Source organism: Petaurus breviceps, unplaced genomic scaffold (genome assembly GCF_028583685.1).
Source record: "Petaurus breviceps papuanus isolate PSGF00001 unplaced genomic scaffold, PetGlider_PUasm1.0 175, whole genome shotgun sequence".
Taxonomy (NCBI): Eukaryota; Metazoa; Chordata; class Mammalia; order Diprotodontia; family Petauridae; genus Petaurus; species Petaurus breviceps.
In genome coordinates, this window is record NW_027185764.1 from 25,066,202 (window position 1) to 25,089,292 (window position 23,091).

A 23,091-nucleotide genomic window follows, 5' to 3' on the forward strand; every position below is an offset into this window, starting at 1 on the left:
GGACGGCTAGGTGGCACAGTGAATAGAGTACCGGCCCTGGAGTCAAGAGGACCTGAGTTCAAATCTGGCCATTTAACATAAAACTAGCCATGTGACCTTGGGCAAGTCACTTAACCCCAATTGCCCTACCTTTCCCCCTCCAAAAAGCAAAAAAATTTAAAAAATCAATAGCTATTCTGGTAAAAGGTTCAGTGGTTGAAGAAGTTTAAACTATTGTCTAAAATTAGGTTCTGGATCACAGGTAGACTTTGTTTAGTCACTATTTTCTTTGTGACAAAGTAACATGGAGAAAGAAGGAAACAAGCATTTATTTATTAAGCACTAGGGACCAGGCACTGTACTAAGCTAAATATTTCATTTGATCCTTACAATAACCTGAAGAGATAGGTTGAGGCAACTGAGGAAGAAAGAAATTGTAACTTGCCCAGGGTTACATGGCTAGGAAGTGTCTGAAGCTGGGTTTGAACACAAGTATTCCTGACTCTGGGCTTGGCACTCTATCCATTGCACCACCTAGTTACCAAGGATAAATAAGAGTCAACAATTTTGTTAATTGTGTTTGTATTTTAATATAAAATAAAGTTGCAGAAAAGAATGAGTTTCTATTTTTCTGATCTTAGTTTCTATTATCTTAGACAACTAATATTAAATATGTATACTAAGTGGGACAGAATTGAACAGATTATTTGATTCCCACCTGACAAATGCCAAATGGAATTGATTTTATGTTGACAAAAAATTGGCAATACTTACCAAAGTGCGGTAAAATAGCCAACTGTGGATAACAGCATCTCAAAAGGATCAAGAGTACAATTCCCTATTGTTAAGCAGAAACTGTTCAATTAAACTCATCTTGGCTGAGATTCAAACCTTTGCAAAACACAACACATCAGACATAACAGTTTCAATACATCAGAGAATCTGAGAACATGAAGGAATTTCTAGACATCTAATGAGGATAAACAGGGACCACATCTTCGTAGTTTTCTTTTTAAAAACAATAATATTCATAAATTTATAAAATTCATATATGGCACACCATATATTGCTATATATTAATTATATTTTCTTGCATATAATATTCATAAACTTACAACTAAGTTAAACAGTAAGGTTAACAGAAATGCCAATGCAACTGGCCTATTATTCAGTTTAACATGCACCAGCTCCATCAAAAAATTTTGGCTCTTAGAGTACTGTTTATAAAGTCATTCCCATGCCTCCAGAAAGGTCTGCAATGTCATCATCCTATAGAGATGGATGGCTGTCTGAATCCTGGAGATCTCCAGAAAAGCAATTTTTCTTTTATAGTCAAAATTGAATTTGTGGGCAGACTGCCCATGGTGAATTTTGTGCAGAACATAGTCAAAAGCTGCACAGGATGGGCAGACAGAGGACTTATGATCTGCATCCATGGAGGGACCTCCAGAATCAGTGAGATCACAGATAGATTTGAGAAACATGGAGGTGCATGGCAATGGGGAACAGCGGATGTAGCCCTGGAGTCAGGAAGACCTAGGTTTGTAGCTTTAGTCTGATATATCTTTTTAAGATGATACAATACAGAACAATTACTGATCTGTATCAGTGATAAGCAGCAGAAAGTATTTTCACACAGAAGATATGCTACACTGATGAAATTGCAGGTTCAGAAGCCCCCTCCTTGTAGGCATGGGACTTAAAAGTAATTTCTGCTCTGGGCAGAAATTAAGTTTCTAGTTTCCTCATCTAGGTGAGGCAATAGGGTTAGGCCCCTGCCAGCTTTAAAATCCTATTTAATTTAGTGTAAATCTGTGGTTTTATCTGGATCCTCTTACTCTGTGGCAGAATTATTGGACTTTGTTGTCAGTCTTTCTAAAAGAATCTTCTACATGTCTGAAATGGCGGTCTTCCACTTTCCTTTCTGGGAAAACTACAGTAAACTTGAATAGACTTATGCTTTCCCTTTTTTATACTCTTTATAAGCTTTATCTTTATTTTATTGCTGAGACCCAAACTCTTTAAGTATTTCTGTTTATAAACCAGAATTCTTTTTTTAAAGGCATTTTTTTTTCTCATTAAGAAGTCAGTTTCTGAGATTAAGAAGGAAACCCACATCTGCCTTACAGCCACCTTTATAATCACTGGCTAACAGATAGCCAGAATAAGAGAATTTTAAAAATCAATATTTTTGCCTTTTAGATAGTACCATTTCTTATCTTTACCTCAATGCTAAATCTAAGAGATACTGTATATGCACGTGAGAAACAAATTCTAAAACTAAAGCTCATTTCAAATCAATAGAAGTGAGACTTCTGATCAAGAGGGGGACATGAAAGACCATGGAGAAATCTAAATTTCGCATACAAGCCCCACCTGATACCTGAAAGGATGTGAGAAAGACCAATGATAAAGAAAACGAGAGGAAGAGAAGTCCTCTATCCATTCCATACAAAAAGATGGCTAGAATCAGTAGTAGCAAATAAGAGGTATTGCGTCCACTAAGCCAGGTAAGAATCTGGAAAAAGAGGAAAAAAAGTAAAGGATAGGGGAAGGACTACATCAGGGATGACAGCAAGCTCTCCCACCTGGTCCTGAAGGAAGCTGGTGCTTTGGACAGATGGCTGACAAGTCAGTACAAGTTCTAATAAGGGTCAGAAGTTAGATACAGGACCAAGCCTGTTAGGGCAGAAGAAGGGGACAGACCTAGCCCCTGAGTCACTAGGAGGGGAGACAAAGTCCTCTGTAGAGTACTTAAGAGTTAAAGCAGGAACCAGGGCCAAATCAATGCCTGTATGAGAGCGCTGCAGTGATGGCGCAGGAGACCTAAGCTTGGCATGACTTCCAGTATATGACTAGAATCTGTGAGGGCCACAGCAATGGAAACCGGCATAGACCAGAGCCTTCAGAGGACTGCCAGCAGGTTGCGATGGAGGCAAGGTGTGGGGCCTCGTAACAGCCATCATCTAGTTCAGATGTGGCATCCATATTGTAGAGGCAACAGAACTGAACAAGGCCTACCTAACCCAACAACTAAAAGCAAAGCTTCAAAAAAAGAAAGAAAAAAGGATGACTTGGCCACAAGGACACCAAGAATGCTTGGAAGAAATAAAGCAAGAGATAAATACGTTATAAATAAAATAAGAGTTTGGGAGAAAAAAATGAAGGGAGAATAATAAATAGCATAGAATGAGATAGAAAATCTTTTAAAAATTTTTTTGGGGGAGGGCAGGGCAATTGGGGTTAAGTGACTTTTCCAAGGTCACATGGCTAGTAAGTGTTAAGTGTCTGAGGTAAAATTTGAACTCAGGTCCTCTAGACTCCAGGGCTGTTGCACCTAACCACCCCGTGATAGAAAACCTTACCCAAGTAATGAATTCCGTGAAAAACAGAATGGAGGGACTGCTAGGTGGCGCAGTGAATAAAGCACCGGCCCTGAAGTCAAGAGGACCTGGGTTCGGATCTGGCCTCAGACATTTAACATAAAAACTAGCCGTGTGACCTTGGGCAAGTCACTTAACCCCAATTGCCCTAAAAAAAAAAGAAAAAAGAAAAACAGAATGGAACATGAAAATATTCTCTATGATAAACTAATGACTCTATGAGACAACAACTTATATGAGAAATAAGTCAAAAGGCTGGAAAAAAGCTAAAGTATCAAAAACAACTTGATTTGGAAAAGGTCTGGACTGAGGAAAGATAATTTAAGAATCATCTAATTCCCTGAAAACCAAGATTAAACAGAAAACCAGGCCATCATATTTCAAGAAATCAATAAAAGAAAACTTCCCAGATCTAGTAGACCCAAAAGACAAAGTTAAAATACAAAGAATTGCTAATCATCTCCTGAAGGAAACTCCAAACTGAAAACACCTAGGAATGTCATAGCCAAAAGTCAGAGCTTTCAAGTAAAAAAAAAAAATTGCAAGCACAGAAGGTCAGCATTCAAGTACCAAGGGGCCACAGCCAGGATTGTACAAGAACATGCTACAACTAATGTAAAGAAGAAAAATCTCAAAATACAATCTTCTAAATGGCAAAAATGAAAGGCTTACAATCAAGAATTATTCAATCTGCAAAAAGCATGATAGTTTAGAGGAAGAAATAAACTTTCTAATGAGAGAAGAGAGAAGTGCCCCCTACTACCTTCAAGAGTCATAGAAGGGGAGCTAAGATAGATAAACACAGGGCCTAGGTGTGGTTTTGTTCTGTTTGGCTTTAAGAAAGGAAGAAAAGGGAGGGAAAAAGAAGCAGGAAGAGGAATTTGCTATCTCAAATAAATAGGGTCTATGAGGAAAATATATAAACATGAAAAAAATTTCATGAACTTTTTCTTATATGACCTAAGCAAAGAATGGTTGAACACACACATAAAGTTTGGTGTACGGATACATTAAATTCAACAAGAAAATATGCAGGAATAGGCAAAGGAGTTAGAGGAGCATTGAAACAAGAGTAGAGTCAGAAAGGGGGCAGTCACAAGCAAAATAAATTTCTCCTTTAAAGGTGAATAAAAAGAAAGATTAAAAAGAGAGGAAATGAAAGAAACAGGTCAAGATCTGGGCTTAGTGAAGAAATAAGGGACAGAAGAGAAGGAACCAATTTGATTATAGATCACTAGTATTGATCAGATTCTCTTTCTCCCCTTCTTTTCTCTTTTTAAAGAAAGTGGGGGAGAAAGACAGGAAAAAGTATAAGTCATGATAGAAAAACACAATTAACATTTATAACAGTGAACACAAATGAAATAAACTCACAAAATGGAGCAGAATGGATTGGAATGCAGAATCCTAAAATATGTTGTTTAAAAGCAGCATATTTGAAGTGTAAAGATTCAGACAGTTAAAATGAGGAGCTGGAAAAGAATTTATTATGCTTTAGATGAATTCAAATCAATTGAATCAGTTTTAGTTTGTTTAGTAGACAATTTATTTTGATAAACTTGCTTGATAACAAAAATACAGGTGAAGAAAATTATGTTCATTTTATACAGCTTGTATTAACAATTTGTTTTGAAATTATTAATTGAAAAATGTTATAACCAATTAAAAAAACAATCCTTAATAAAGTTTGGGATAATATACAGACTTTGAGCACAAACTTTAAAATCTCTTGAGGTGATAACAACCATGAATTCTTTTGTTGGGAATCCTACCCATGCAGACATTTTTTTCCTTCATATATTTTTTATCCTTCAAAACTTTGCAGAAGGACAGCTTCCTGTTTTAAATTGTTATGGTATTTTTTCTTTTATCTTTATATACACATATACATATGTGTGTGTGTGTGTGTGTGTGTGTGTGTGTGTGTGTGTGTGTATTTTGTATATTTATATTTTAATGGAGGAGGGGACAAACTTAGGTTTTGGATAAAGTTATTTATGATAGTCATAAAAACTTACGACCAGAGAGTCTTTTTAACAAAGAAAAACAAATGCTACATATGTTCTTCTGAGGAAGCACACACCTTAAGATAACACTTCTTGAAAGCTAAAGCACATTCACCACTTTTTTCCAGGGCCTTTCTTCCAAATCAGTAGGTGTAATGCTTGATACCACGACTTCCATTTAATGTAACAAACTAAAGAATTTATTCACAGAATGTCAAAAAGGGATATCAAACCTTTGGGGAAAAGAGTGAAAATCAATTAGGTGTTTTGGTCATACAGAATGTAAGATAAGAGCTGTCCTTCAAAAACAAAACAAAAGTAGGTGGAGTCAAAGAAAATTACATAAACACATTAAAAACATAGAACATGGATTACCTTTGGAAAGAACCATACTGAAATAATTGTTTTTAATGAATTAAAGAGTTTAAATGTTTACAGATATTTAGGTGTGTTCAATAAGAACTTCCTAGAATTTAAAACTAATTAAACCTTGTGCAAATAAAACCTATAAATAGTTTTCAGCAGATTTTACAGTGACGCTCTTAGGTATGAAAAAATGTACACAACTTTAAAAACAAAGTTAACAGACAAAAGTTTGACAAATGATTGCACCATAAACAGTGTTTTATATACAGTTTACAAGATATGATTTTCTGCTATAAATTAATACTGTACTACATAGTACTTAACATAGTGACCTTATTAAAGGCAACTGCCAATAGTTGTCTATTTTTTCACTTACAGGATTTATAGATTTCTTTATGTAAATGGTTTCATTTCCATGTTTGGACAAGAGTCCAAAGATTTGACTTCACATACTACTAGATGAAGTTGGGGTTGCTTTGCTCCTGGGTTTAATAGCCAGTGGGTCTGGCCAGTGGATGTTTCCAACTCAATGGTCATTCACACACTGGGTATTTTCCAAGACGATGAAATTAGAGACATTTTGATGGTTTAGATAACAGATACTAAACAAAATCCTAAGACTTGTCATCTTACACATAATACCATTGTAAGTGAAGGACGTAAACAAGTGGGGAAATTCTTAGCAGCTGAGAAACTCTCTCTCCCCATGCCCATGATCCAGTTAAAATATTTTGTGAAACTATTTACAATAAGATTGATCTTTTGGAAGAAGAAAAGCTCTTAGTCATATTATAAATTAATTTGAACCATACTTTGCTAACACTTTATTCAGTGGTATAACGGTTATATCCAAAGCTTCACTTCAAAGTGACCCATTTTATTTGAGGACCAACCAAATCTCAATTGGCACAGCAACCCAGCAATCAAATGTTCAGACAACATATCCAATAGCATTCTTATAATTGGATAGATATCATAATACTTTAGAAATTTTTTTTTCTCTTAGAGCTTTTGCTAAGGTGACATCACCTTAAAAATAAAAAAATTTACTGTATAATATCTGGGGAATACTCCACAGATAAAATAATCCAAGAACTCCCAAAACAAAAGTGAGTTGATATACTGGGGTTTATTTTAACACTAAAATGTTTCTTAATTAACAGTGGAGGTATATGAATAGTGAATAGGTATATGTGAACTATGTTAGAATTTCTGTTTTCTTGTCTGACAAGGGAGCCAAGTAATTCCATGTATACTTCAAAATACAGTGTGGTTTCCTGGAAAACTCCCCTCAGCAACAATTATTTAGGCATGTAACTCTTTTGACAGGTATATTTGGTTTGCCGTTTCACTGTAAAGAACAAAGACTTGACTCCACTGCCAAAAAATGCCCCGATCCACTACACAAAGGGGACAACATATATATAGTGTATTAATTTGGAAGGGAGAAATGAATTGAGGGAAGTGAGAAAGGGAGGGAATTATGGAAAGAGCAAGACACAACTATTTGTGGTTTAAGGTTTAGCTGAAGTGTCTCTTTTAGGAAGAAACTTAAGTTGTGGGTTTAGACAACCCTTAAAGTAAATGCACATTTTAAAATGTTAGCTTTTAGCAAAAAAGGCATAGAAAACAAAAAGGTACTGCTCAGGTTTTTGATGAAGATGAATTAATAATGCTTAGAGGTGGAGCAAATATAAATTGATTTTTTATGGAAGAATGAAGTTAGTATTTGTAAATGACCAAAATACTGCTGTCTATATTCACTAGTGAGCTTTGTATTTATGTAGAGTTGCTGTGCTTAAACCTAGATCAATGCATTATTAATGTAACAGATAAAGCAAGTAGAAAAGAGAATCTCTGTACAACAGACAACAGTTGATAATTTAAATAGATTTCCCAAATTTGGGTTTGAAGTATGACATGATCTTGCCTTCTACCCTCATATACAAATAAATTAACCATACAAAGAATCTTTAGCTTAACTTAAACTTGCACCTAGAAAAGTATGGGATTATTTGTACCTATTACAAAAACCTGTTAAAATCAAGGGCTGCTACAAAGAATGAGGTAAACTGAAGACTCTCTCCACGCTGCAGCCTTCAGAGAAATGGCTTTTTTCTATTGAGTTCTAGGTTTGCACACCACAGTGTTTTGCTAGCAAAGCATTCCAAGTTCTCTTCCAGGAACTGTGTAGGTATATATATGTATATAGACATATATACATACATACATACATATATATATATACATACATATATACACACACATACACATACACACACTGTATACTGCATCAGCAAAATATATATATTATATATATTTATATAAATATAAGGAAGATTCCCCCCACCCCCAAAAGAACATATTTCTTAATATGTTTTCTTATTGTTGATTTTTTTTTAAACACAGAATAGGGAATTTAAGGGTTTTTTTTTCAACACATATTTTAGCAAACACATTTTGATCTATTGGCTTCTTGGTGCAGTAATGCAACAGCAATTCATTTGGGGGCCAAAGGCTTATCTTATCACAAGGGAATTTTGTACACTAATATCTTAGGAAGTGAGGCCAGCCCCACTTGAACTTTTCTTGCAACCATCTGGTCCACCATTAGTTCATAAATACTTAAAAAAAAAATGAATCAGACAAAAACGGAACGGTACAGTCACTTAGGGCCATATGCTTTTCAGTATAAAGCATTCTTCTTCACTAGGTTGCTATCACAGTGCAGACCTGACTGCCTGAATATGCTCAGGAGATTTAGTCAATGTTGTCTGTATTTGGTTATGGAAAAGGCTCTCCATTTTAATCCAAAGTGCATAGTGAGAACAAGTCAACACATTTCTCTTTTCAGTAACAGATAGCTTCATCTAAGCATCCTCCTAAGAACAGGACTGCTCAGATGCCTTGCCTTCATCCTCCCCACCCTCCATCTTTCCCACAAAAGAAGTCAAGCAGTTTAGACATTCATCAGCCAGGTAAACAAACTTTGCCAGCAAATAGAAGTCCCACTATCGTAAAGAAAATTGATAAGACAAATAGTACATATGAAGACCCAACTACTGTATTGTTGGGCAGTTTATAAGGTTGACCTCCAACTTCATTGATGTAAAATCCTATTGGAAATATTAGGGCAGCCATACAGAAAAGGATCACTGTAAAACAAACCAAAAAAATCAGAAATTAGTGACGTGGTTTGGTTATTTGAAAAACAAAGATAATTTGGCAAAAAGACATTTATGAAATTTGTAAAGTTTGATAGAGATGTGGGGAAATGAGCTAAGGGTATCATCAATAACATCAATAGTAAATAAGCATCCTGTTAAAAGATGGTTTATCATTATATTGATTTGCATAAACCCAGTCCCTTGAACATAACTATAAGGAGTAAAAGATTTATGTAACATGGTAATTAGCCTTTAACACAGTGTTATTCCTGTCTCCAATGTCTAAATTGTAAAGGGTTTTTATTACATTTGCCAAATATTCCTTTGTTCTACTGAAGGTAGACTAATTCCAGACTAATTCACTGGTTAAGACACCAACTTTATGTTCCTCTGACTGGATGTTCATTTATGGAGCATGGACCTGAAGACAAAGTACAATGTAAAAATTTGATGTTGATTTAATTTATTACAACATTAAAAAGACTGTGAGGATCTTTTAATGCCACCTTTTAAATATCAATATTCTTCTAGTGTTCTGTATGGTTTCAGGTCAGGTCACGGAACATTGTAGTCTCTGAAGAAATGGAAGTAAAAATCACCCCAAAGATAAAAGAGGCACATGGTCAATATGAGTAGTCTGCAACATAACAAACCAGGAATGGTGAAGACGTGGACAAAGGATGTCATCAAAGAACTGCATTAGAGGAGGAAGAGAAGGAGACGACAATGAAGATGGTGATGGCGATGATAGGCTAGCTGTATGGAAAAAAAACAGCTTGTGTGCTTCACTAGTGTTATGTGTAATGTCTGCAGAACACAAGAAAGGTCCCAACACACTGTGGGGATGCTCTGTGGTGAATGTCCCGGGTGAGAGTTGCATGGGATGGGCAAGCACAGCTAGGTGGCAGTATGCATCATTGGAGTGAATGAATACCCATATGGATGAGATTTCAGATCCACTTGTGTATACTGTATCTTTTATTCAGATTTAAGACAGATCCCTTAAAGATAAAACCCTGCTGTGTGCACTCAGACAAAAGTATCTGAAGATATTTCACTACACTGACACAGAAAGTGTGAAGGACAGAGATTCACCATTACCTACAGGCCCTGGGGAATTTAGCAACTACCTAAGAGATATTTGCATTGTCTAATAGTTGCTTTTCATCCTAAACAATGTTCTAAAGAAAATAAAATCCCTCTCAAGTTCCTGGGCATAGTTTACAGAGAAAAGCAGATTTAAAAAGACCTTCTTTTGCTTTGACTGTACAACCACAATTAAGTATATCATCATGAAAAGTGCTGGTCAAAACTCTACTAGAAAAAAAACACAACAAAAACCCAAAACAAAATAAAATAAAAACTCTACTAGAAAGGCATAAAAACTTCACATGTCTGACTCAACAGTTTTTAATATGCATATAGAAAATGTTTTAGAAAATTATGTCCTATTGTACTAATTCATAGTTTCTGAGTAAAGAAATCACTTAAGTTTTTAGAAAATATTTTGAAACCTGGAAAGATTTATATGAACTGATGCTAAGTGAAGTGAGCAGAACCAGAAGAGCATTGTATACAGTAACAGCCACAGTCTTCGATGACTGACTTTGACAGACTTAGCCCTTCTCAGCAATGCAAGGTCCTAAAACATTTCCAAAGGAGTCATGATGGAAAATGTAGTCCACATCCAGAGAAAGAACTACAAAGTCTGAATGCAGAGCGAAGACGACTTTTTTTTTCTTTCTCATGGTTTCTTCCATTCATTGTAATTCTTCTATACAACATGACTAATGTGAAAATGTTTCATAGGAATGTATATGTAAAACCTATATCAGATTGCAGGCTGTCTTGAGGAGGGAAGGGAAAAAAAATTTAAAACTTCTGAAAGTAAATGTTGAAAACTAAAAATAAATAAATTTTTTAAAAAAGAAAATATTTTGAGTGTTTTGAAAGGAACTTTTTTCCCCTGGTCAAATATACTCATGGTCAAATATTAATTCTATTCTTTGTAGCTTAACTAGTTTGAGATATAGAAAATCACACTATCTATAATATAATGTAAAACAAGACATAGATAGCTGTAGTCATTTCTTGTCAAAAGAAAGAAAAGTGTGGCATAGCAGAAAGAAAGCTGCTCTTGCTACTGGAGATCTGGATTTGAATACTAGATCTGATATAATACTGCCTTGTGTGACTTGGGCCAAGTCACTAAACTCTCTGGGCCTCAGTTTCCTTATCTGTAAAAAGAGGGTTGGTTTTGATCTCTAATATATCTTTTTGGCTATAATGATTTATAAGACTTGAAGCTTTCCATTACCATCACTGTGTAGTTTCTTTCAAGTTCAATTTACTTTTTAGACTCAAGGTGCTATTTGACCGATGTGTATTACTAAATCATTTTCTAAGCTAGTCAAATTATAGAATTTAGTGTAACAGTCTGAATAAATAAAAACAAAGAAAAATGAGATATTTTTCTGGATGTTAAAATAGTATTTTCTTAAGGATAAAATTCTAAGTAATCAACAGTATTGCACTTTGGGCTGTTTCAGTGAAAAGACAAACATTATTTCATTCTGGAAAACTATCACACTCATTCATATGTAACTGAAGAGAGATTACTTCAAATACCTACTAGTGACAAACATTTATTATACTAAGTTTTCATGTTCTGTGTCATTTCATTATATAGTCAACAGTAAATAATTTTAAATAGGGCTGCCAACAGCCACTTCCCAGCCTATTTGACACAATTTGCTGATGGAGCTTGTGACCTAATATGATTTGATAGGAGGTCTGGAGCTATAATCTCAGCCTTTAATAATATACAGTCTTGTTAAGACACAAGATAGAACCAATTCTTTTTAAAATGTCACTTAGTGTTGAAAAAATTGGTTGCTAATTATCTTAAACTTGTACTCAAAATCAAGTTAGTGGAAAAATACTTTGAAGAATTGCAGATTTTAAAGCTGCTAGTTCTAGCAATTGACATGTAAATGACACTCCTGAACCTCTTTGTGTCCCCAGTGTAAAATTAATATTCATACTTTATAGTAATCAGTGAATATATTCAAATTAAAGCAATCTTTAATATTTTATATGAGTTCAATGGTTTCCAAACTGGCAGGAAAAGGCTTAATCATTTTTAAAGGAAGCAGATTCTTACTCAGTCTGATCTTGGTTGACATCCAAAAATTTATAATCACTACAATTCTTAGGCTTAAGATAAATTTTGTATCTATATTTTTTAAACTGGTTACAAGGAACTACTAAGTTACTTGATATTTTAAAATAATATTGTGATGATGATAATAAATCTACTAATTTCTGAAGAGTCAGAACAGAAAAGGGAAAAAAAAACACTTTAGATGTGCTGGTAGATGAAGAGAGAGAAGTTAGAAGAGACAAGACTGGCAGTATAGCACAGGGCAAAGAACACTGGCCTCAGAGTCAAAAGACCTTTGTTCAAATTCTAACTTGTGGTTCCATAACTTATTAGCTTTGAGACTTGGGATCACTTTAAGTCCCACAAATCTAAGTGTCGTCTTCTATTTAAAAATGTGTATAACAATACCATTCCTACCTACCTCAGAGGGTTAAGAGGAAATTGCTTTGTGAATGGTAAGGTACTATATAATTGCAAGTTGTTATTTTTATATATAAGGTCTTTCAATAAATGAAATCTCTTCCAAATTTTCTCGTAGAGGAATCCATCAAACAATGACCTGTTTGATCTATGAACTAGTATGACTAGTGTGTAAGATACTGGTGCCTAAGTAGAATGGTATATGACAAGATCAAGGTAATCTTTAAAGTTGGGATATAAACACCAGAGGGAGCCCATTCCCTCCTATTACTGCTACATTACAGTAGATTATCTCAAAAAGCTTGAGGCTTATTCTACCAAACTTCAAACCTTGTCTGCTGGAAAGGCATGTACAAGAAAGAAGTTAAGTTAAATCACTGCTCCTAGTTTTGATTACCTGAACTAAGGTGCCTATGCATTAGTTTCAGTTTACTCAATTTATATCAATTACTGACATAGATGTGCAGAGGCAGACTAGACCTTATGCCAATATTTTGAAAAATTCTCCTATCTATGGCTACATTTTCACTCATAAGGAATTAACTTCAAATAACAAATATGATTGCCTCTTGCAGCAATTCATAAAGGCTCACATTCCCTTTTAAATCTCTCTTCAATATATCCTAATTCAAGCATTTTTTTTCCTTTCTTTAAACTGCCTCAGAGTCCAGATTAAGTAAATAAAGTGACTATCTTCTCTATTGAGTTCTTTCTATATTGAAGGTAAAAGAAACTACTAGTTTGTTCTTTAAGCAGTTTACAATAGGAATGGACAACTTTTTTTCTCTGTCCACAGGAAAAAAATAAAGAAATGAAGACAGAGAAAAAGAGAAATAGGAAAAATGACAGGAAAAGGACACAAACTAATGCTGAAAGACATTCAGATCCCCACAAAGAGTGACTGCTGTTCATGGAAAAGCAACATTATATTTTGATCTTTTGGGATGCTGCCATTAATGATTTGTTGCCTTTTCACAACTATAGAGGCAAATGAGGATATCAATTCTTGCTATTTTTATTACAGGGCAGGTAATATGAAGCTAAGGGAAAACTAAGCCCATGGCCTTGAGTGTCTCTATTCTCTTTATAATATTAAATGACTTTTATTCACTTGAAATTTGGGCTGGGTCAATGAATTAGAAGTTCCCTGTAGCAAGTCTATGACGCAGAAGTTCCCTTTAGCATGAATTATTACTTATTCCTACAAGTCATCATATTTTCTACTGTTTTCATATCTCTCTGAAAATAGATACAGTAGAAGTAGCAAAATTACAGAACTGACTTTTCTTCTGCATTGAAAGGTTTAGATCTAAGTTAAGCCTTTCTATGATTTATTTTATAGACTCAATTTTCTGAGGACACAAGAGGACATGCAGTACTTACATTCATTATACTCTTGAAAAAGGTTTAACAATGTGTAGAACAGTTGATATGCATTTATTACAAAATCAAACTTATAGATTCTTCCATGTATAATAGCTCATGGCATACATGCAAAAGGATTAATGTCAGTAAAAACAAACAAAAATATAATTTTGTATTTCTGAAGCTCTTTCTTTTGATTTATTTTTGATATGGAAACATAATTGCCTATAGGACTAACGGCCACTGGGAGTCAAAAAATTGGACCAACTATGCCACAACACAAATGAGGGACAAATTCATCAAATAATTAAGACAGCAAAAGTTTTTCCTCAAAAGTAGTCAAGGAATTTGAAATACTAATCTTAAGTAAAAGCTCTGAATTAGGAGATACTACATCTTAGTTCTCTTTGTATATAGTGCTGGTCATGCACAATTGGACACTTAGTGTCCATGCCAGATAATTTGAGTACTTTGATGTTCACTGATGTTCAGAAAGAAGTGACTATTCGCTTCTATTTTTCTTCATAAAAACACGTCTGCTTTCCTGACAAGTTTGGCAAACACAGATTACTTACTTCCAGTGAATGCTATCCAACGAGCATATTTTGTAGCTTCTCTTCGCCAATGGGAAGCTACCAGCAAGCCACATGTGACAGTCAATGAAATGATTCCCATGATGATGAAAAATAACGTGGTAACCCATTCAGGGGGAAGCCGGGGAGGGATACATGTCCTGTCACGTCCATGGATCGTTTGACACTGCCGTACAAGGCCCACAGTGAGTGCTCCTAGAGAGAAGCAAAATGTGGGAAATGTTTATGGGGCTATTGAGATTCTTTCTTCCTCCTCCCCCTAAAACAAACTGAGCCGTCCCTAATTTATTAAGTCACTAGGTTAAAGCAACTCTGCTTCACAAAATGATAAGTGGAACTAGTGAATTGTAAACTTGAAAAAAACACTGGGAACGAGATCAATCCAGAGCATTTAATTCCATTGAGGCCCTGGAAAGCTCCAGGTGAGGTCTGTTTAACACATGTAATATAAACTTACATATGTATATGTATATGTGTGTATGCATGTGTGTATAAGCTGGAACCATTCTGTTTTTAGATAGAAAATCCACTGTGTAGTGCTTTTTTGGGTCACTGGAGACTGCTGACAAAACTGAACATTTTGGAACTTTCCAAAATCATATAAATAAAAGTTCTACAAAGGACTAAGCATTAGAAAAACTACCTTGTCAAAGTTAAGTGGATTGATACTACATCAACTTTCCTACTAAATCCCTGCAAATATGCTGGAAGAGTCTGTTTGTTTCCCATTCAGTAAGTTCAGCAATTTTGGAACATAATAAAAATACTATATCCACAATTTAAAACAGTCACTAGCATGGCTTATCAGAAAATCACTACGGCACAACTAAAGATATATGTAGAAAATATGTAAGTCTTATCAATTAGTGGTTGTTATGTGGTTGTTTCCTTTTTAGCACTGAAATAGTTTCACATCAACACTATGGATTCTCCTTTATTCAACAAAGATTTATTAAATGCCTACAATATACAAGATGCTGAAGGTGATACAAAAATAGGATAACTTTAATGTCAAGTAGCTTATGCTTTAATAGGCAAACAGAATGTGAATAAACTAAAACCATAACTACAACACAATACAAAATATAAGTGTATAGGAGAGGTACAAAGCACTCAGTTGTAAGCAGTATCAAGGAAGAAAGTTTCATGGAGGAGGCTTATTTGAATTGGGTTTTAAAATGCATATAGACAAAAAATTCCATTCTTTACCCAAGAAAGAGGGAAAACTTTGGTCATGTTAACTGAATGCAAGGAGCTCAGTTTGGCAAGACCACAGAATGCACAGGAAAGAAAATAGCATGAGATAAGGCAAAGGAGGCTCAAGCCAGAAAGTAAAGGGCTTTGATTACAAGAATAATGTTTGGACCATATTAAGGAGTCAGCATGGATTTCTGACAAATTGTGATTAGATCTATGTATTACTAAAGGTAAATATGGCAACAGTGTGAAGGAGGAGAGAAGAAAGAGTTAGAAAAGAAGATTGATTAGACAGATATTTCAATGGTGTAGGTGAGATGTAAATGAGGGATTTGGCTAGGTTGGTGGCAGCGGGAATGCAAAAGAGATGCTCTATGCTGGAGTTCATGGAAGCAGAACCAAAAGGATTTGGTAACTATTTGGATATGGGAGTTAAGTCAAAGATGACTCACTTTGAGTCTCAGGAAGAATGACACTACCATTAATAGAAAGAGAAACTACAAAGATCTGAAGATTTGAAGAAAAGATGTGTATAGTTTAAGAATGAGTGAAAATTTACTCACATAATCTCAGACTCTGAAGCTAGAGGTTCTGTATTCATTTGGGGAAAAAAACCAAAACTAAACCAAATTTCATTCACCACTAAGAACTGTGGGAGAAAGCGTTACTCCTATACAAAGAACATCTGTAACAAAAGTTACCTAGAAGAAAAATGCCTGGGATCTATCTAAAAATAACAGATTCTTGTACTTTTTGTCCTGGGTATTTTTTCACTAGAAAGAAGATTTCTTTCTAGAAAAGAACCCCTTGATCTAAGACCATGATTTTTGTTTTTGTCCTGTTTATATGTTTAATCAATAGGATAAAGATGCCTGCCACTAACAAGTGACTTCTTTAAGAACAAAGTTTGTGCATTCAGTGCTCCTGGTGTGTGATGGGTTGGCTGTGACAGTAGTTTGGGTGTTTTAAGCACCTTGGTTTTGCTAGTGTAGTATTTTTAGAAATAAGAATTAAAGTGAGAGTAAATGAAGTAAGAAGTAGGTTATAGTCTCAAATGGTGCTAGAATCTTGGAATTTTTTTAAAATGCTAACTACATATGACCCTAGTTCTTTAATTACAGTTATCAGACAAGGTTGAGGGAAATTAAATTCAGACAAGTTATGTTTCTATACTCTGTTATAGCGCTAAAATAATCCCATTTGGGTCTATATATATATTGTACAGAAGAAATATAGGAATGTAAATGTAGCATTTTTTTTCTTGAGCTAGGACTAAGGTACACACTAGAGGGAAAGAATGTAAGCAGACTTCCACGGTAACGTTATGCCTACCTCTAGCCATGGCATATGCCAAATCTAAACAAATAAGTTAAATTTTCTTGGACCTCTAATACTAATCTTTAAAAGTCTTGTGATAATTGTTTGAAACAAACTGGAAAACCAGACAACAGTGAATATATAGCTGTCCTTAAATTATATTATTGCCACTGCCCCCCCCCAACATTTTCTTAAAATGAAAACATGAAGGGGAGGGCCTCCTACAAAACTGTTGTGATGACAAAGCATTTTCTTGTACTTTCTGAAAATAAAGAAGGCATTCATGACAGTACCCAAGAGCTCAGAACAGGAAACTACTCCTGACCATTGAGCAAAGGAAGGCCTCTAACAAGTTAACCTCTGTAGTCACTGTTCCATATATGAAAGCAGATTGTTCTATCAAAGACTGTGAAAAAAGTCCAGAGAAAGAACCCTTACAAAGTATAATCTTAAAAAAAAAAGTATAATAAAAAAAATCCCCAAACATACCACCAAAGTATAGTTTGATGAATTCTAATTATAGCCCTTTTGAATACTTAATCAAAAGGGCTTTATACTAAAACAGATGAGGGAGAAGTCTGCTTATGTATAACTTCCAAGTAGGATACTATAGAAAGCAGCCACAAAGAAGAAATAATAGCAACTGCAGAAATCCATAGGAGAAAAAAAAAACCTAAAAAATGTTGGCTTCAAAAGTCTATACACAAATATATGTCATTAATTCAAATATGAAGATTGACTTACTTTCTCTTCCTTTTTTGGTTGGAACTTAATCTAGTACAAAGCACTATGTACACACTTAGAAAAAAGCTATTAATCAAAATTAAATCAGACACACCTTCCACAAAGTAAAAGAATCTTAACAGATGTTTGTCTCTGATGGAAAAGCAGTGCCTCTGTACACAGATTTACAACAAATCTCATTACTAAAGGTAAAGATAAAATATCTGCATTTGGAAAGGGACCTACTGTTAATTAGTTAACAAGAAAATGTAAAGTATTTAGTAAAATGAATTCCCCAGTATTTGTTTATTATTATGTTTATTATGCACAGAGATATGACAATTAATAAAATCTACCAAGTTCAATAAAAAAAAGAACCTCTTAAAATACAGTGTATGTCTGTAACCTGGAATCATAGAGCTGGAGACCTTAGAGATAACTCACTCCAAGCTCCTCATTTTACAGATTAGGAAACTGAAAGCCAAAGATGTGAGTGGCAGAGTTGTTTAAAAGGAAGTTTAGGAAGTGTTTAAACTTGTATTATTGTGTGCTTTCCACTACATACTATTACCTCCCTGGGCATAATAAATTACAGTCACATGTATTGTTCCACAAATCATGGTCATACACACAGGTTTTTAACGTACATTCAAACAGTAGATATTCAATAGATACTTGTTGAACTGAATAGAATATCTGAGTATCCTGTCATTTTCTAGTACTGTTAGCTCAAAGAACTTTTGCCCATCTGTAGACTTAATCTATCTTACTCAGAACAATTAACCATGACTTTCTTTCTCTAAATTCCTGCATATTGGCTGTGTCATACAATGTTATACTTGATTATATTCTGTTTTATATAATCTTTTCTAGTTATTCCATGCTTATGAGGCTTAACTCCTTGACCAGACTGTAAACACTTAAATAGGGACTGAATCATCCATCTTCAACTTCTTTTGTATCCCCCCACCCCCACCCCCAGCCTCTAAAAGTTTATCATAGTACTGTGCCCATAAGAAGCACTTAATAAATTCTTGGTGAACCAAAGTGAATTGAAAACAAGCTAAATTTAAAATCACACTGCATTAAATGGGCTCTCCCTAGAACATGCCTTATTCTGAGTGGTTCTCTGCAGCGCGCTAATTAAACACACACTCAGTTATTCATTAATGTTTTATGTCCAACAAGCTTTATCTGCCACTTGTAGTGGACTACAATTCCAAATTCCCTTAAACCCAATCTGTCTGTATCCTGCAGTTGTTTCCTAGGTAACCAGCCCTGCCCAATGAAAGGAACTGTATGAAGTAAAAGGAAACCAAACCCTAGAGACCCACCCTTTTCTTGGAATTTCACCTGCATGATACAATATGCAAAAGAAAAAACAAGTAATCATTCTAGGCATGGATTCCTATGTATGTCCTCTTCATTAGCGAAGCTTTATGACACATACCATGTGGGGTCTTGAGACACAGCTTAAACTGTTATACACCAAGCCTATATATATTCCCCACTTCTTCCTTCCCCATGTACCCAATTCTCTTATGCTATCCAGGGTTCTCTGGCCCAGTCTCCTCATGCTCACCAACTTTCTCAATCCAAAACTGCTCTCAGACATCTGGCTGTTCAAGTGGAAAGGCTCGTTAATTCCTAAGGTACCAGTGACAGATAATGGCTTAATGTGTTCTTTCCCAGCAAGTATTTGCATTTAATCATGGGACAATGCTTCAACATGAAGGAGGAATGGTAGCATTTCAGGCATCTGTGACAGTTTAACTGGGAGATATCTTTGAGTAAGGGAATCTTCTTCAGAGAGATCCCTAAATCACAGAAACTTGGCAGCCAACCCACTCCTCCCATTTGAAAAACCTTCCCTATTTGATTAGGGGTGCAGAAAAGGGATTAAGATGGCAGAACAAAATGGAAAAGATAAATCCACTGACAGTTCTATTTCATTTATAGACACTAGACTTTAGAAAATTTCACCAGCATTTCTAGTACAGGGAACGTGACTAGCTAAATTTTATTTCTTAGAAAGACAGCATGGTGTTCTTTCCTATATTTGTCTTCTTGAATTGACATATTTTCCAGACACTGGACCTAGAATACTGAAGGAGATCCTGAATGTGTCAAGGATGAAACACTCCCATTCCATAGCGGACATAATTTCCTGTTTGTATCCCAAGCTGGAGTCCCTGTGTGTCTTTGGCAATTAAGACAGGTGTCAGTCAGTCTGCACTAGACTGAGAAACTGTCTTGTATAGCTGAGACTCCTGTAGATAAGCAGACCACCCTATCTTCATGGTCTAGCAGTTCCCAAGGGAAAAAAATATTGCTTTTTGCCATCACCTTTCTCCTCCCCTTTGGGTAAGGATTAGTCCTTTTCCCCTTCCCTAATACTATCCCTTTTCCCTGTATCTTAAATATCCAAGGCTTTCCCTGCATTGCTGGGCTCCTTGGTATAAGGAGTTCCCACATGCATGTACCTTTCTCTTGTAATAAATCCAGTTACAATGCATGTCTCATGGACTTGTGATACTATTTTTGGTTAACAACAGTATAATGAAGAGACCCAGTCTGGACTCTAGAAGATCATGGTTCAAGTTTTGCCTCTGACACATTTTGGCTGTATGACTCTGCATTTCTACTCAGCACTAAGCAACTCTCAAAGATTATATAAGCCACACAAAAAGTCAATGGTGGAGGGAGAAGTGCAATGGTATGGGGAGTTTCCTCACCTCTGAGTTCTGTATGCCAATGACATCATAGGTCTAAGTCTTTATCCACATCCTGGGGTAAAGCTACTACTCTTTGCTGGCTGTTTGACTGCTCCTCAGTCTCCTCATTAGGCTTATCATTCATATTATATTCCCTAACGGTGGGTGTTCCAAGACTGTTCAAAGTCCTCCTCTTTTCTCTTGCTATATACTCTTCTCTTGGTAACCTCATCACCTCCTCAGGGCATAACTATCATCTCTATGCAGATGACTTTACAAACCCATATGGCCAACTCTAGTCTCTTCATTGTGCTTTATTATCACATCACATTTATGATCATATTGGACATTTCAAACTGCATGCTCTAGAGACATCTCAAACTCATTATGGCCAAAACTAACCTAATTGTTCCCCTCAAGTCCTACCCTCCTCCAAACTTGCCTATTTCTGCTGAGGGCACCATCATCCCTCCAAACTCTCAGGTTCATAACCTTGGTTTTATCCTCTAATTCTCCCTTTTCCTCACCCCACAAATCTAAGCAGTTGCCAAATTCTGCCATTCTACCTCCTCATTTCTCTCATCAAACCCATTCTCTCCACTCATATACCTACTATCTTAGTTCATATCCTCTTCACCTGTCTAAATTATTGCAATAGCCTCCTGAATGGTCTCTCTGGTTCAAGTCTCTTACCCATCCAGTCCATCTGATTCACCACTGAGAAAGTGATTTTCCTTAAGAGCTCTCCTACTCAATCAAAGCCTTCATGATGGCTTTAGGATAAAATATCTCTTAAGATTTTAAAGGCCTTCACAACCTGGCCCCAACCTTTCTTTCTAATCTCATCAAAAATTATTCCTTCTCCAGTCTTACTACCTACAAAATCTAGACAAACTGGCCTTTTCTCTGTTCCTTACACACACCTCATGATCACTTCTCTTCCCTCAAGATGCAGCTAAAGCAAGAACTTTTACATGATGTTTCTTGTCAATTAGTCAAAAAACATTTATTAAGCAACTACTATGTGCCACTGTGCTAAATTTTGGGGACATAACAAGGCAAAAGACACTCCTTGCCCACAAGGAGCCCAGTCTAATGGGGAGATAACAAATAAGTAAATATATGTGTGTGTACATGAACACATAATTATAAATACATATATACACACAAGCTACATATATGATAAATAGGACATAATTAAAAGAGGGAAGGCACTAGAATTCAGAAAGGTTGGGAAAGGTATATTGTAAATCAAACAGCTCTTCTGTTTGTCATGACCCCGAAGTGTAAGAAACACTGGAGTTTAAGAAGTCCTGTAGAACATAGGATTTCAATTGGGATTTCAAGGAGCCAGTAGGTAGAGATGAGGAGGGAGAGCATTCCTGGCATGGGAGACAGCCAGAGAAAATGCCCAGAGCCAAGAGAATGTCTTGCTCACGGAACAGCAAGGAGCCACTGGAATTTACTGAGTTGGGGGCAGGTGGGTAACATGTTCATGTATGAGCTTGGAAAAATGACTTTGGCAGCTGAATAGAAGATGAATTAGAGCAGGGAGTGAATTGAGGCAGGCAGACCCACCAACAGGCTATTTTTTTTTGAGGGGGAAGGGCAGATTAATTGAGATTAAGTGACTTGCCCAAGGTCACATGGCTAGTGTTAAGTGTCTTAGGCTAGATTTGAACTCAGGCTCTCCTGACTCCAGGGCTGATGCTCTATTCACTGTGCCACCTAGCCACCCCAACCAACAGGCTATTGTAATAGTCCAAGTGTGAGGTGATAAGGCTTTCACCAGGGTGGTGGAAGTATCAGAGAAGTGGGCATATTCAAGAGATGTTGTAAAGGCTGGATATGGAGGAAGGGTGAGAAATAGTAAGAAGTCAAGGATGATTCCTAGGTTGGGAACTAAGGGACTGGAAAGATGGTGATGCTCTCTACATAAATAACAAAGGGGGTGAGGGAGGGTAAGTGTTTAGTAGGATAGGTAACGAGTTCTATTTTGGATATGTTGAGTTTAAAATATCTATTGCAAGCCAGTTTGAGATGCCTGAAGGGCAACTGGAGATGTGAGAATGGAGGTCAGTAGAGAGGTAGCAGGATAGATAGATTTGAGAATCATCACAGAGATGATAATTAAATTCATGGGAGTTGATAGCACCAAATATTACAAAGGGATAAGAGAGCCCAGGACAAAATCATGTGGGACACCTACAATTAGAGGGCATAACCTAGATGAGGATTCAGAAAAGGAGTCTGAGAAGAAACAGTCTGATAGGCAGAAGAACTAAGTAGGAGAGAATGGTGTTCTGAAAACCTTGACAGAAGACAGTATAAAGAAGATGGTCAGGGCGGCCAGGTAGCACAGTAAGTAAGAGCACCGGCCCCAGTGTCGGGATGACCTGGGGATTGAATCCGGGCTCACACTTAGCACCCACCCAGAAACACCTGGCCGTGTAACCTTGAGCAAGTTATTTAACCCCAATTGCTTTAAAAAAAAAGATGATCAATAGTGTCAAAGGCTGCAAAGAGGCAGAGAAAAATAAGGATTGAGAAAAGACCATTGGATTTGGTAAACTGAGTGTGTATTTGACTACTTTCCTTTGTACTTATTCTGTATATAGTTAGCTACGTACTTGTTGTCTTCCCCATTATAGTATCTATCTATCTATCTATCTATCTATCTATCTATCTATCTATCTAT

The 23,091-nt window shown here is 35.9% G+C and overlaps 1 protein-coding gene across 1 annotated transcript in view; it reads right to left on the reverse strand.

The window, feature by feature from the left end:
• Nucleotides 1–4,884: 4,884 nt before the first annotated feature.
• MOSMO (modulator of smoothened) overlaps nt 4,885–23,091 on the reverse strand; it is an 87,824-nt gene continuing 69,617 nt past the window's right edge. Inside the window, exons 2-3 of the mRNA XM_069084945.1 lie at nt 14,425–14,637; nt 4,885–8,889 (exon numbers count right to left, since the gene is read on the reverse strand). Of these exons, the coding sequence (XP_068941046.1) occupies nt 8,705–8,889; nt 14,425–14,637 (398 nt within the window). The 3' untranslated portion in view covers nt 4,885–8,704. The remainder of the gene's footprint in view (nt 8,890–14,424; nt 14,638–23,091) is intronic.